General features: G+C 41.1%; 1 protein-coding gene across 8 annotated transcripts in view; it reads right to left on the reverse strand.

Moving 5' to 3' along the window:
* The window catches only part of kiaa1109 (KIAA1109 ortholog), a 527093-nt gene that overhangs the window by 458002 nt on the left and 52037 nt on the right, over positions 1 to 17054 (reverse strand). For all 8 annotated transcript variants that reach the window (XR_005944164.1, XM_041196895.1, XM_041196846.1 and 5 more), the window contains exons 7-8: positions 8955 to 9030; positions 6628 to 6821 (exon numbers count right to left, since the gene is read on the reverse strand). Coding sequence is in view for 7 of the 8 variants with exons in the window: in XM_041196895.1 (XP_041052829.1) it covers positions 6628 to 6821; positions 8955 to 9030 (270 nt within the window). In the remaining variant the exon portion in view is untranslated. The remainder of the gene's footprint in view (positions 1 to 6627; positions 6822 to 8954; positions 9031 to 17054) is intronic.

The raw sequence follows: 17054 nt of genomic DNA on the forward strand, positions 1-17054 counted from the left end.
AAGAGATAGTGATTTTCCAAAACTCGAGGTTCTAGAACTGTCGCAATGAATTGGAATTTAGCAAATGTAACACCGCTATTTAAGAAAGGACGGAAAGAGAAAACAGCTAGCCTGACATCAGTTATCAGGAAATTGCTGGAATCTCTTATTAAGGAAGTCTTAACAATGCACTTAGAAAATTACGGTATGATCAGACAAAATCTACCTGATTTTACACAAGGGAACTCAGGTTTAATAAATTTAGAGTTTTTGAGGATGGAACTAGGGGGAACCAGTAGATGTAATATACTTGCATTTCTAAAAGGTATTTGATTGAGTGCCACAGAAAAGGTTAATATGCGAGTGAGGGCTCATGAAAGTTGGGGGTAATATATTAGCATGGATAAGGAATTTTTTAAACAGACAGGAAGCTAAGAGTATGGATCAATGGATCATTTTTAAATAGGCATGCTGTGGCTGGAGATTGCCACAAGAATGTGCTGAAACATCAGCTAATTACAATCGATATTAATGATGTGGACAAACAGAGAGTGTAATGTATCTAAATTTGCTGACGATACAAAGCTAGGTGGGAATGTAAACTGTGAGGAGGACACAAAGAGGCTGCAAAGAGCTATAGACAATTAAGGGAGTGGACAACGAGGTGACAGATGGAGTATAATATGGGGAAGAGTGAGAGTAACTTTGATAGTAATAGAAAAGCAGAATCATTTTTCAACACCATGAAATTGGTAAATGTTGATGTTCAGAAGGATTTGGGTATAGTTGTGCAAGGACCGGAAAGTTAGTATGCAGACAGAGCAAGCAATTAGGAAGGCAAATTGGATATTGGCCTTTCTTGAAAGAATGAAGAACTCTTGCTACAATTGTACAGAACTCAGGCGAGGCCACAACTGGAAGTACTGTGTGCAGTTTTGCTCTCCTTATTTAAAGGAACAATATTTTTGCCTTAAAGAGGCGGTACAGCGAAGGTTGACAGCTTGGTCCCTGGGATGAAAGGGTTGTCCTATGATGAGAGGCTGAGTAAACTGGGCCTATACTCTCAGGAGTTTAGAAGAATGAGAGATGATTGCACTGAAGCATATGAGATTCTGAAGGGAAACAAAAACAGAAAATGCTGGAAAAACTGAGCAGATCTGACATCTGTGGAGAGGAAAGCAGAATTGACGTTTTGAGTCCATATAACTCTTCTTCAGAGGTACAGAGCAGCAGAAATGTAATGATATTTATACCGTTTAAGGAGGTAGTGCAGGTGAAGCTTGATAGAAGGCCAGCAATAGGTGGGGCAAAGGAAAGATTGACAAAGATGTCATGAACAAAAGGATAAAGGGAGAGATAATGGTGGTGGCAAGGACTAAAAAAGGTGCTGATAGTGGCTTTAAGGTAAGAAAGCAGAATGTGATAATAGTAGCACAAGGGTAAGCACTCTGAAAAGAACAACAAGTAACAGATGGTCCTTGTGAGGGTGGGGTGGGGGGGAAATGGATTGAAAATGGGGATAAAACAATGAATAAATGAATGAAAATAAAAATAAGTGGATAAAAGATAAAAATGAATTTTGAAAGAAAGAAAAAAGGGGGTTAAAAAGGGGTGAAGACAGAGGAGAGAGTTCATTATCTGAAGTTGTTGAATTCAATGTCAAGTCCAGAAGGCTGTAAAGTGCCGAATCGGAAGATGAGGTGCTGTTCCCCCAATTTGCGTTGGGCTTCACTGGAACATTGCAGCAAGCCAACGATGTACATGTAGCCCTAACCGCCGCCTCTTCACCATGGATATCCAATCCCTCTACACCTCCATCTCCCACCAGGATGGTCTGAGTGCTGTCCGCTTCTTCCTTGAACAGAGGCCCGAACAATCCCCATCCACCACCACTCTCATTTGTCTGGCTGAACTAGTTCTCTCACTGAACAATTTCTCTTTAAGATTGTCTCACTTCCTCCAAATAAAAGGTATGGTTTTGGGTACCCATACGGGTCCCAGTTATGAGGTATGTGGAACAATCCTTGTTCCAATCCTACTCAGTCCCCCTCCCAGAACTCTTTCTTTGGTACATCGATAACTGTTTTGGGTGCCACTTCATGCTCTCGTCTAGACCTGGAAAAATTTATCAATTTTGCTTCCAATTTCCACCCCTCCATCACCTTCACACGGTCCATCTCCGACACTTCCCTCCCCTTCTTTTTTGGCTTCCATTTCTGGTGATAGACTGTCCACCGATATTCATTATGGAGTCAAAGGTCTACAGCACAGAAAAAGGCCCTTCGGTCCATCGAGTCTATACCGGTCAAACAAATACATAACTATTCTAATCCCATTTTCCAGCACTAGGCCCATAGCCTTGTATGTCATGGCATAGCAAGTGCACATCCAAATATTTCTTAAATGTTATGAGGGTTTCTGCCTCTACCACCCTTTCAGGCAGTGAGTTCCAGGTTCCCACCACCCTCTGGGTGAAAAAATTCTTCCTCACATCCCCTCTAAACCTTCTGCCCCTTACCTTAAATCTATGCCCCCTGGTTATTGATCCCTCAACCAAGGAGAAAAGTTCCTTCCTGTCTACCCTATCTATGCCCCTCAATTTTATACACCTCAACCATGTCCCCCCTCAGTCTCCTCTGCTCCAGGGAAAATAACACCAGTCTATCCAATCTCTCCTCAACTAAAATTCTCCAGCCCTGGCAACATCCTGGTAAATCTCCTCTGCACTCTCTCCAATGAAATCACATCCTTCCTATAATGCAGATTCCAGAACTGCATGCAATAATCTAGCTGTGGCCTAACCAGCGTTTTATACAGTTCCAGCATAACCTCTCTGCTCTCGGCTAATAAAGGCAAGTATCCCACATGCCTTCTGAACCACCTTATCTACCTGTCCCGCTACCTTAAGGGATCAGTGCATATGCACACCAAGGTCCCTCTGATCCTCGGTACTTCCCAGGGTCCTACCATTCATCAAGTATTCCCATGCCTTGTTTGTCCTGCCCCAGTGCATCACCTCACAATGATAAGCCCACCGATTCCCACAGCTACCTCAACTACAGTCCCTCACACCCTGCTCCCCGTAAGGGCACCATCCCATTCTCTCAGTTCCTTTGCCTCCATTGCATCTGTTCTGAGTATCCCACTTTCCTAAACAGCGCTTCTGGCATGTCTTCCTTCTTTGAGGTTTCCCATCCACTGTGGTTGACAGGGCCCTCAACCGTGTCCAACCCACTTCCTGCGCCTCTGCCCTCACACCTTCCTTTCCCTCCCAGAACCAGGATAGGGTCCCCCTTGTCCTCACTTTTCACCCCACCGGCCTCCGCATTCAAAGGATCATCCTCCGCCATATCCACTAACTCCAGCATGGTGCCACCACCAAACAGATCTTCCCCTCAACCTCCCGTCAGCATTCCATAGGAACCATTCCCTCCAGGACACCTTGGTCCGCTCCTCCATCACCCCCAACACCTCATCCCCTTCCCATGCAATTGGAGAAGGTGCAACACCTGCACCTTTACCTCCTCCCTCCTCACCATCCAAGGGCCCAAATACTCGTTTCAGGTGAAGCGGTGCTTCACTTGCAGTTCCCTACTGCATTCGCTGCTCCAATGCAGTCTCCTCAACATTGGAGAGACCAAACACAGATTGGGTGACCGCTTTGCAGAACACCTTTCATCTGTCCACAAGCGATGACACAGACCTTCCTGTTGCTTGTTATTTCAACACACCATCCTGTTCTCATGCCCACATATCTGTCCTTGGCCTGCTGCAATGTTCCACTGAAGCCCAACGCAAATTGGAGGAACAACACCCCATCTTCCAATTAGGCACTTTACAGCCTTCCAGACTTAACATTGAGTTCAACAACTTAAGATCATGAACACTCTCCTCCACTTACACCACTTTTTTAATGCCTTTTTTCAAAATTCATTTTTATTTTTTATCTGCTTATTTTTATTTTCATTCATTTAATCATTGTTTTATCCCCCTTTTCAATCCCCTCCACTCCTCCACCCCACCTACACAAGGGCCATCTGTGGCTTGTTCAGTTCTTTTCAGAGTGCTTACCCTTGTCCTGTTATCACATTCTGCTTTCTTACCTTAAAACCACTATCAACATCTTTTTTAGCCCTTACCATGACCATTATCACTCCCTTTGTCCTTTTTTTCATGACATCTTTGTCAAACTCTCCTTTGCTCCACCTATCGCTGGCCTTCTATCCAGTTTCATTTGCTTCACCACCCCCCCCTTAAACAGTATAAATATCATCACATTTCTACTTCTCTGTAGCTGTGAAGGACCGAAACATCAACTCTGTTTCTCCCTCCACAAGTGCTGTCAGACCTGCTGAGTTTTTCCTCTACATTGGAGAGACCAAACACAGACTGGGTGACCACCTTGCGGAACACCTTCAGTCTGTCCACAAGCATGACCCAGACCCCCACTGTCGCTTGCCATTTCAACACTCTACCCTGCTCTCATGCCCACACATCCATCCTTGGCCTGCTGCAACGTGAAGCTCAACGCAAACTGGAGGAACAGCATCTCATTTTCCAACTAGGCACTTTACAGCCTGCCAACCTTAACGTTGAGTTCAATAACTTCAGATCATGAACTCTCTCCTCCATCCACAAACCCTTTCCAATCACCCTTTTTCCAATAATTTATACTTTTTAATATATTTTTTCTTTTCCTACCTATTTTCATTATTTTTAAATCCATTGTTTTCCATCCATCCATTGTTTTATCTCCTATGAAACTTCACTTCCCCCCCACCCCACCTCCACTAGGGCTGTCACTTTCTTGTCCTGCTTTCCACTCTTAATGTCACCATTAGCACATTTCTTAGCTAATATCATCACCATCAACACCCGTTTGTCCTTTTGTCTATGACATCTTTAGCAATCTCTTCTTTGCCTCCACCTACCACTAGCCCTCTGTCCAGCTCTACCTGTCCCATCCCCCTCAACCAGCTTATATTTCACCACATTTCTATACTTCCTCAGTTTTGATGAAGAGTCATACGGACTCAAAATGTTAACTGTATTCCTCTCCGCAGATGCTGTCAGACCTACTGAGTTTTTCCAGCTTTTTTTTTGAATTTATATATATTTGTTTGGAGTACTGCATCCAGTTCTGGGTGCCATACTTGAGGAAGGATGTGATGGCACTGGAGAGAGTACAGAGGAGATGCACAAGCATGATTCCAGGTATAAAGAACTGTAGCCATGAGGACAGATTGGAGGGGTTGGGACTGGTTTCCTTGGAGAAAGGGAGGCTGACAGGAGACTTGATAGAGGTATTCAAGATCCTGAGGAGGTATGGACAGGGTAAATAATGAGAAACTGTCCTCACTCAAGACAGCATCAAGAACTAGAGGGCACAGATTCAAAATAATTGCAAAAGGAGTAACAGTGATGTGAGGAAAAAATTTTTCACCCAGAGGGTGGTCAGAGTCTGGAATGAACTTCCTGAGAGGGTGGTGGAGGATGGTAAGATCGAGATATTTAAAAGGGAATTGGATTGCTATCTGAAAAGAAAAGAAAGTGCAAAGTTACAGGGATAAGGCAGGGAGTGGGACTTGGTAGAATTCTCTTTCAGAGAGCCAGTGCAAACTCGATGAGCTGAATGGCCTTCTTCTGCACTGTAAAGATTCAGTGGTTCTGGGAATTTTAACCCAAACCCAACAAAATTCTTAATTAGCTATCAAATTATCGATGTTTTCACAAATTTCTGGGACAGATATGTTCCTCTTAAAGGTAAAAAAAATCAAACATTGTATTATAATTGACACAAACATTTTATGTACACTGCCAGACTAAATATATAAATAAAATTTCAACTTTAGCAATTAATGTTGCACAGCCTAAAAGCAGACATGTAGCATTGTATCTTATATGAAATTCTTCTCCACCTATATTGTGAATCAGGAGTCTTATCCTCAACCCATTGCTCCTATTGATGTCACAAGAGCAGAATATCATGACCCACGAGAGGGCAGTTCACTGCACAAAAAAAAAACTGCCCTTTAATTCTTTCTAACAGCTCTAGACATTAAACAGGATAAAATAAGGCATGATCAGTCCAACTGACGTATTATTTTTGTAACTGTAATAAAATAAAAATTCAATTGGCTGTACATTCTTTAACTTCTGACATGCTCTAGGCAATGCTACATTACTCTCAAACATTTTCATCATTCCTGGATTTAAGTTGAATATGAAACAATGGATTGTTGAGTAATTAGAGAAGGATTGAACTATCATACGCATTGCTAATGTACAATTGAGCTAAAATAAACATCCCATTTAAATGTGATGTGACTAAGAAATATTGATCAAAACACTGCCATAATATTTGTATACTTCACAGCATTGGTCTTCTGCTTCAGATATCAGACGCAAGAGGTGACATCCACTAGAATACTGAATTTATCCTTATAACATTTGGTGGGTGGTGTTTTATACACAATTACAGATGCAATATAAATATTTGCATAGTAACCAGTGAATCTGAATATTTTGAGAACTATAAAATTAAATAAAATCTCAGTCCTTTACAATCAAATATTAATAATGCAAGGACTACTAGCTCTATATTCATTGTATTTAATGTCTTAATTCTATAAAACAAATTCTTCGTACTCATCGTTTTGCAGGGAAACATGTCTTGGACTAGGAACCAGCATGACTCTAACGTTTTCCAATTTTCCCTTCACAATGTGCATAAATTGGTCAAGATGGCTAGAAGGTGGTTTTGTAGTATATGTCAGGAAAGCATCATCAAAATTTATGCACAGCGTCTGAGGCAAAAAGCGGTTTCCAAATGCCAAACGACCCTAGTAACAAAATATTTCATTAGTACAGCCGAATGAATAAGGTGTGATTTGTGATGCTCATCACAGTGCTTTCAGCACTGCACGGAAATACAAACATGCAAGATAATCAGCAAGTAAGGAAACTAAGCCACCAGACTCTTAAAAGTTCCTCAAACAAGAATAAGTTTTTAACTTTTTTGCTGTACACAATATATTATTTATGAAAAAAAACAAAATACACAGAGTTAAAATGGTAAGATAACTTTTATGAGTATTTGTATTTGGCAAGGTTTCCCCACTCTATATTTTAGGAAAGAAATGAAGGCTTTAGAGAAGATACAGGAAAAATTTACAAGAACGGTTCCAGGGATGACAGACTTCAGTTACGTAGTTTGACTGGTCAAGCACGAACAAAAACAGAAAATGCTGGAAGAACTCAGCAGGTCTAACAGCCTCTGTGGAGAGAAAAAAAAGAGCTAACGTTTCGAGTCCTTCTGACTCTTCTTCAGAGCTGGTGAAGCTGGAGTTGTTCTGCTTAGAGAAGACTGAGAAGAAATTTGATAGAGATATTCAAAATCATGGGTTTGGACAGAGTAAATAGGGAGAAACTGTTCCCATTGACAGAAGGGTCAAGAACCAGAGGACACAGATTTAAAGTGATTGGTAAAAGAACCAACGGCAACATGAGGAAAAACAGAGGCTTTATTTTGCTAACAAGCCTAATATGTAGTAGTTTATCAAATGACTCTTTGGAGTCCATGCATACAATATCAATGGTGCTGCCCTCATCCACCCACTGATACCTCAATAAAAAATGAAGTTAGTCAAACATAATTTTACCTTATCAATCCAGATTGGCTTCCCTTTATTAGTCTATGCTTGTCCAAGTGGCTATTAATTTTCTCCCGAATTACTGTTCCTGAAGGTTTCCCACCCCCAGCATTAAGCTGGCTGGCCTGTAATTGGTAGATTTATTCTTCTCCCCTTTTATGACAAGGGTGTAACATTTGCAATTCTCCGTCCTCTAACACCACCCCTATAACTAAGGAGGATTGGCAGATTGTGGCCAGTGCAATTCTAATTCTTACTTCCCTCAGCAACTTGAATAAATAGCTTTTTCTAGAGGAGCTCAGAATTATTTTTTCAAAAAATAAACAAGACTAAAAGCTGTGGTGCAGGTGACACTGATAATAAACTGAGTTACTCTTCTCTTTAAAGGCTGTAATCGTGTTCCAAAACATGTGACAAAACAATAGGTAGCCATCAGTGTGCATTTTAAAATGTAAAGACCAGCGCATTCGCGATTTCTTTCCATTATATAGTGTATGATATAATAAAGTATTAGATTAATATTCTACAAAATATTAGTTAACAATTGAAGATTTACAACTATCAAACAATTATCTGTCGATATAATTGTCAAGTTTTTAAAAATAATTTAGTATCAAATTTTAATATTTAGACATAAATATTCCTGTGATGGGACATGATAAATTGTTTATCGTAACCATATGGTGAGAAAATAAAACATCAAACTAGTAGCTTTATAATGATTCACATCTGAAAACATGTGAATAGAAGTGTACATTCTCTTTTTATCTTTCCCAAAATTCAATTGTTTGTTGGTACACTGCTCAGAAAAGCCAAAAATGACCACGTACAAAAAACCTCTTTAATTAACAGGACACAAAACCTCTTTAATTAACGGAACTGACAATAACGAAAACAAAAATTTTTTAAAAATCAATGTTCCTCTTAATAAATTATACGATGTACCAAACTTTAAAGGCTTCTCGTCCATAGTGACTATTTACTGCTGTCGCAGAGAGAAATATTTGAACTTGCACTGAAATCAGTTATTTATATAGGCTATGGGAACTCAGTTACGAAGGTCCAAGCCAGTTTCATTATATTTTATATAAGTATTGTTTCTAAGTATTGTTTGTTTAGACAGTTCAATAATAAATAAAACAAGTCTGAGTCACAGGCAATTACAGAGGCAAAACTTCAGCAATAGAAATCTACTTTTGCAATCACCATAATGCAACTTCAGCCTGACAAATCTTTACACAGTAGCCTGAAATATTGATCTTGGTTCTCCTCAACGGAATACAGTAAAGGAGTTTTTGGAACTAAAAATAAGAGTTTACTTACTGTACTGATATCAACTTTAATAACTGGAATGAGTGATCGCCAGGATGATGAGGGGTCTTGTGTTTCAGTTTTAATGCTGTGAAAATATTAGTACAGAGCATACATAAGCACATAAATATGTACAACCTCAGAATCATAGAATGGTTACAACACAGGAGGCCATTCAGCCAGCCGGCTGTCTGAAGGAGCAATCACCTAATGCCATTCCCCAACTTTCTGCACACAGCCCGGCACATTTTTTCCTTCAGATAATGATCCAACTCCTTCTCAAGTGCCTCGAATGAACCTACCTCCACCACACACTCAGGCAGTGCATTCCAGATCCTAACCATTAACTGTGTGAAAAAGTTTTTCCTTATGTCCCCATTGATTCTTTTGTCAATTATCTTAAATCTGCACCCACTAGTTTTCAATCTTTTGACAAATGGAAGTTTCTCCCTGCCTACTCCTTCCAGAGCCCTCATGATTTTGAATACCTTTTTTAAATCTCCTCTCAAATTTCTCTTCAAAATAAAAAAGTCCCCACTTCTCCAATCTATGTAACTGAAGTTCCTCACCCCTAGAACCATTCTCATGAACCTTTTCTGCATCCTCTCTAATGCCTTCAAATCCTTCCGAAAGTGTGGTGTCCAGAACTGGACACGATACTCCAGTTGAGGCCAAACCAGGGTTCTATACAGGCTTAACACAACTTCCTTGGTTTTGTACTCTATGCCCCTATTTATAAAGCAGGGGTATGCTTTATTAACTGTATTCTCAACTTATCCTGTCACCTTCAATGACTTATGCACATATACACACACCCAGGTCCCTCTGCTCCTGCACACCCTTTAGAATTGTACCATTTATTTTATATTGTCTCTCTGCATTCTTCCTGTCAAAATGAATCACTTCACACTTCATCTGCCACTTATCCACCCATTCCACCAACCTGTCAATATCCTTTTGAAGCTCTCTTCCTCACAGCTCACACTTCCAAGTTTTGTATTATATGCAAATTCTGAAAACGTGTCCTGTACACCAAGGTCTTGGTCATTAATACACATCAGGAGGAATAGGGGTCCTAACTCCGACCCCTGGGGAACACCACTGTAAACCTTCCTCCACTCCAAAAAAGCCATGACCACTACTCTATTTCCTGTCATAGCCAATTTCGTATCTATGTTGCTACTGTCCCTTTGATTCCATGAGCTTTAACGTTGCTCAAGTCTGTTGGTCGGCACTTGATCAAATGCATTTTAGAAATCCATATAGACCACATCAACAGTATAACACTCATCAACCCACTCTGTTACCTCATCAAAAGACTCAAGCAAATTAGTTAAATATTATTGGCCCTTAACAAATCAATGCTGGTTTTCCTTAATTAAACTGCATTTTCCCCAAGTAGCTATTAATTTTGTCCCACATTATATCCAGAAGCTTCCCCACTACCTATGACTGAATATTTCAAAGGAAAGTACTCAAAATAAATCCCAGGCTAATTGATACAAAAGAGAAATTGCAGATGTACTAGTTGCAATTATTCAAAGCTTCCTAAATTCAGGAATTGCATCACTTAGAAAACTGCAAATATAACTCCCTTATTTGAAGAGAGAAAGAGAGAGAAAAAAGAGAGAGAGAGAGAACCAGGTAACTAGTCCTGTGTCATCAACATCAATCACAGGGATGTTACTAAAATGTATTTTCACAGACAGAGTGACTGAACACTTGGAGAGATATCAATTGATCAGAGTCAGCATGAATTTGTGAAGGGCAAGTTATATGACTGTTTTGTATTTTCACACATACTTTTCTCCATTGGGGAACAATGGGGAGTTTGTTATAATCCCTGTAGAGACCGTTAACATTTAAAAAGAAATTTGAAATCCCTGTTATTTATAGAAAGAATGAAGCCACAAGATTCCACAGTTTAAACAAATGATTTTACTATACATGCCACAGTCAAACAAAGCAAACATTACTAACTTAGGTTATTATATTTTACAATTAAAAAAAAACACAATCACTCATACTCAACTGAACCTTTCCCTTTCCGCTTTAGCTTCCCGCCAGAAAGTCTTTGGCCACTGATTAAGCTCTGAAAGGTTCATTCACTTCATGCGACAAAATCAAAGTGCCAAAGTTCTCAGGAATTCATTTCAATTCTCCTCACTGTTTCTGTTATCCTCAAAGGTATGAGCTTTCTTGGGGTCCTTCCACTAGCCTCCACAAAGCGAACCTCCACCACTTCTTAAGCGCCTCACAATTTTGGGCACTCCAGCTAAAGCATAGGCTTCAATGCACTCTTGCTTAGTGACTCCACCTCAGAAATACCCCTGGTTTCTGGTAACCCTTTGTTTCTAGTCTACAGCAGCTTTACAGCTCTTGGCAGACTTTCTCTCTGATTGTTCCTAAACTGAATTGCTGATCTCCGTGAACAAAACATACTGATAAACACCATGGGTTGCAAGGAACTGCCCTTTTCTATCTCCATGGCAATGTAGCATATTTGGAATGTTCCAAACAAAAATTTAAATTAACTCTTACCTTCAAAACAAACCCTTTGATTTTGTGACCCATATGAATAATTTATATCTCTAATAGAGTTAATGGCCCTTTTTCCAGACTTGCTACTGCCACCAAGGAACTCCTTCATTTTCAAGCTGCTTTTAGCTACTTTTCATCAGTGAACTACACAAATAATTTAAATCTTTTATTGAGGTAAGTGTAGACCTCCGGGCTCTACCAAAAACTCAAGAGACGGATCATTCATTGTTTAACTTTTCTCTCTTCTTATTCTGACCACATTAACGAAACACAGGTCACCCTTTGAATAGCCACTACTTGAAGTGTTCTAGCAATTTCTGAAATCTAGCATTTTAATTACCTTACCCTTAAAAAATTTAATCTTCCCAAAACTAAAATCTAGCTCTAAAATATTAACATAAACCATGAAACTAGGTGATTATGACAGGAAATGTTGGTAGGATTAGCAGGCTAATTATCAACCTCTTTGAACCATGTCAACACAGGACAGCTGTCACTTAGAAAGCAACGGATTAATCAGGGATAGTCAGCATGGTTTTGTTAGGGGAAGGTCGTGTCTTACCAATTTAATCGAATTATTTGAGGAAGTAACAAGGAGGATTGATGAGAGTAGTGTACTGGATGTTATTGAAAAGGTCCCACATGGCAGACTGGTCAGAAAAGTAAAAGCCCATGGGATACAGTGGAATGTAGCAAGTTGGATCCAAAATTGGCTCAACGACAGGAAACAAAAGGTAATGGTTGATGGATGGTTTTGTGAATGGAAAATTGTTTCCTGTGGTGTCCCACAGGGCTCAGGTGTTTACTCCCTTGCTGTTTTCTTTATATATTAACGATTTGGACTTAAATGTGGGTGGCATGATGGGGAAATTTGCAGATGACACAACAATTAGCTGTGTAGTTGATGCTGAAAAAGGATAGCGGTTGTCTCCCGAATGATATCAATGGTTTGGTTGAGTGGGCAGAAAAGTAGCAGATGGAAATCAATCCAGAGAAATGTGAGGTAATGCGTTTGGGGAGGGTAAAAAAGCTAGGGAATACACAATAAATGGGAGGATATTGGGAGGGGTAGAAGAAGTGAGACACCTTGGAGTGCACATCTGTTTCTGTAAGTGGCAGGACAGGTGGATAAGGTGGGAAAGAAAGCAAATGGAATGCTTTCCTTTATTGGACAAAGTACAGAATACAAAAGCAGGGATGTAATGATGGAACAGTATAAAATGCTGGTTAGGCCACAGCTGGAATTTTCTGTACAGTTCTGTTGCCACATTACAGGAAGGACATAATTGGTCTGGAGAGAGTACAGAGGAGATTTACAGGAATGTTGCCAATGCTTGAAAATTGCAGCTATGAGGAAGGATTGGATAGGTTGGGGAAAAAAACAAAAAAACTGCGGATGCTGGAAATCCAAAACAAAAACAGAATTACCTGGAAAAACTCAGCAGGTCTGGCAGCATCGGCGGAGAAGAAAAGAGTTGACGTTTCGAGTCCTCATGACCCTTCGACAGAACTTGAGTTCGAGTCCAGGAAAGAGCTGAAATATAAGCTGGTTTAAGGTGTGTGTGTGGGGGGCGGAGAGATAGAGAGACAGAGAGGTGGAGGGGGTTGGTGTGGTTGTAGCGACAAACAAGCAGTGATAGAAGCAGATCATCAAAATGATCTGCTTCTATCACTGCTTGTTTGTCGCTACAACCACACCAACCCCCTCCACCTCTCTGTCTCTCTATCTCTCCGCCCCCCACACACACACCTTAAACCAGCTTATATTTCAGCTCTTTCCTGGACTCGAACTCAAGTTCTGTCGAAGGGTCATGAGGACTCAAAACGTCAACTCTTTTCTTCTCCGCCGATGCTGCCAGACCTGCTGAGTTTTTCCAGGTAATTCTGTTTTGGCTGAGGGGGTGACCTGATGAGGTGTACAAGTTTATGAAGGATCTAGGTACAGTTGCTAAGAATGCCCTGTAATTTCTGGTGGAGAGGTCAATTACCAGGGGGCACAGATTTAAAGTGATTGGTAGAAGGATTAGAGGGGACATGAGGAAAAACTTCCTCATGCAGAGGGTGGTGACTGTTTGGAATTCCCAGCCTGGTTTGGTGGTGAAGACAGAAACCCTCAACTCATTTAAAAGGTACGTGTAACTGCACCTAAAATGCTGTAACATGCCAGGCTACAGACCAGGTGCTGGAAGGTAGAATTAGAATGGGCCGCTAGTTTTTTTATCTTTTGGCTGCGCAGATACAATGGATTGAATCGCTTCTTTCGATGGTTCTATGAACACTCCATTTGTGGCCAACAAGCCCCAGAGCTTCTGGCTCAGAAGCAGGCCACTATCAGCTGAACCACAAGATCTACAGTCATGAATAATCTAGCTGAATTTGAGGTCACTAGCATGGTGGATAGATTGTCTTGAAATATTGTCCATGTGGTCTTTCAGAAGGTATCTGACAATGTTCTGCACACAAGATTATTAGCAAAATGAGTGCGGACAGAATTGAAGGTAATCTTGTAACATGGGTTAACAATTAATTGGGAGTTATGAAAGAGAGAGAGTTGGGATAAAGGGCTCATTCTCTGATTGGGGACTCAGCTTACTATCAGATATATTAAGGACATGAATGGAAGAATAAAGCATTGTGTATTCCATATGACACAAAGTTAGGGGACACAGTAAGTTGTTTGAATGGGGGGATAAAATTACAAAGTGACAAAGATAGACTAAGTCAGTGGGCAAAACTATGGCAGTTGGAGTACAATATGAGGGAGAAAAAGAGTCATCCATTTTGGATCCAAGACTAACTGGAATATTTTCTTAATGGCAAGAGACTAAGAGCTGAAGAAATTTAGGCATCAGTGTACAGTACACAAATTCTTAAAAGCTAGGAACTAATGCTTCAGTTAGACCCCATCTGCAATATCGAGTTCAACTTTGGATGCCGAACTTCAATATATATTGACCTTTGGGGGGGGATACAGTGCACATACACAAGATTAATACCAAGGCTTGTGGTTTCAATCAAAAGGACAGATTTCATTAATTTGGTTTGTATTTCCTAGAGTTGAGAGGATTGAAGAGTGATCTGATCAAGGGGAGTTTAAATGATCGAGAAGATTCAACAGGGTAAATGCAGCAAAACTACTTCCTCTGGTGGAGGAATCCAGAACAAGGTGGCATAATCTAAAAAATTAGAGGCAGGCCATTTAGGAGTAAAATCAGGAAGCACTTTTTCACAAAGAATAAAGTGGAAATCTGAGACTGGCTTCCCCAAAAGATCGTAGATGCAGGGCCAATGAAATTTTCAAAACAGGTATCAAGGGATATGAAACAAAGTCAGATAAATGGAATTGAGGTATAGATCAGCCATGATCTAACTGAATGGAATTATAGGTTTGAAAGGTTGAATGGCCTATTCTTGTTTTCAACGTTCCTAATAAAAAAATTGAAATATAAAAAGGTCCTGTATATATTCATGCAATATCTACAGTGATACCTTTCACTAACCATCAGACTTAGCTTTACAATAATAGTGAAAAGATACTAATCATGTCATTAGCACAAAGCATTAGTATTAAGGGTCACTGCCATTATGGTTAACAACACTATGTATATGCAAATATAGGCCTGCATCATTATACTCATCTGCCACAGACATTGCTAAGCTTTAAACAATATTCCTCTCAGCAATTCCAGCTCTAATACCAGAACCACTCCATATAACACTGTCCAAGTACAGGCGACGCTATGATGTATGTACACAGCTCATACAATCAGCCCTAACAGTCATACCCATAGTTGCAAAAATAATAGATAGCACTGTAAAACCCTCTGATGTGTCTGAACAAGTTAACTTTTCCTTCCATTGGTAAAACCAGAAAATGTTGGAAATACCACAGGAATGGCAGCATCTTGGAGAATTAAATAGAGTTAAATGTTTCAGGTTGGCGAACCTTAGTCAGAATCAATAACCTTTCCATTAATGGGTTTATAAATGCCAGATTTCAAAAAGAAACAGGTGTCATGACAAAACAGGAATGCGCGGAGTACAATTCGGAGGGCAACAAAGTATGTGATACTATATCCTGAATTCTGAGAGTCATGTTTCATTAAAGCTAAAAACAGCATATTCCCAGATTTGAGTAGGATCAGGTAAGAACGTTTTGAAATTGGCTTCAAATAAAACACCTGACAGCATTTGTAGTTCTAACCAAAAACAAGGGTCCAAATTTTTCGGATGATGGAGGGATCGCTTCCTGCCATCCAGACCCGCCACACAAGTGTCCCACACCGATTTCACACTCAAATGAGCGGTAAGTGGCTGCAGGCGGAACTTTTACCCATCATTCAGAATCATAGGATCACAGTGCAGAAGAGGCCCTCCAGCCCATCAAGTCTGCACCGACACGTGAGAAACATCTGACTAATCCTATTTACCAGCACTTGGCCCATAGCCTTGAATGTTATGATGTGCCAAGTGCTCATCCAGGTACTTTTTAAAGGATGTGAGGCAACCTGCCTTCACCACCCTCCCAGACAGCGCATTCCAGACAGTCACCACCCTCTGTGTAAAAAAGTTTTGCCTCACATCCCCCCTAAACCTCCTGCCCCTCACCTTGAACTTATGCCCCCTTGTGACTGACACTTCAACTAACGGGAACAGCTGCTCCCTATCCACCCTGACCATGCCCCTCAATCTTGTACACCTCGATCAGGTCGTCCCTCAGTCTTCTCTGCTCCAACGAAAACAACCCAAGTCTATCCAACCTCTCTTCATAACGTAAATGTTTCATCACAGGCAACATCCTGGTGAATCTCCTCTGCACCCTCTCCAGTGCAATCACATTCTGTGAGAACCAGAACTGCACACAGTACTCCAGCTGTGGCCTCACCAAGGTTCTATACAACTCCAACATGACCTCCCTACTTTTGTAATCTATGCCTCGATTGACAAAGGCAAGTGTTCCATATGCCTTTTTCACCACCCCACTCAGGATTGGCCAGCAGCTCTCTAGTCCCTGCAACAACAGTAGTGCTGTAGACAGAAGAAATGCAGGAGCATGTTGAAGCCTAACTCCAGGTAAGTTTAAGGGGTCCCAGGGCAGGGAGGGTAGGGAAGGCCTGGGGGGTGATAGGCCGGAGGGTGCAAAGGAGGTGATCAGGGTCTCGAGGGAAGAGGCCATGGGTGGAGATGTTCGGAGGCCACCAGACCTTTGGGGGTTGGGGGGAGGAGGGGAGCACCCGATTGCAGAAGGGGGCTTCTGATGGAGGCAACTCCCCTACCCCCACTTCCTGCATGAGATGCAAGTCTTTGGATTTTCAGTCTTCCCCCACACCAGCCCAATCCTTCTGCCAGCCTAAAAATTAAGGCCTGGTGAGAAACAGATTAAAGACGGGCTTCCAATCCGAGGCCACCCCCCCCATCCCAGCGCAAAATCACTGTGCGGTCGGGAACCCAGAGGAAATCCCATCCCTTCAATTTCACACTCCATGCCCTGCCTAAAAACCCGCCAGTGGGTGGGCATAAAATTGTGGCCAAGGTGTTCTCAAGCTAAAGCATACCCTTGGTGAAACAACT

This window comes from Carcharodon carcharias, chromosome 1 (genome assembly GCF_017639515.1).
Source record: "Carcharodon carcharias isolate sCarCar2 chromosome 1, sCarCar2.pri, whole genome shotgun sequence".
NCBI lineage: Eukaryota > Metazoa > Chordata > Chondrichthyes > Lamniformes > Lamnidae > Carcharodon > Carcharodon carcharias.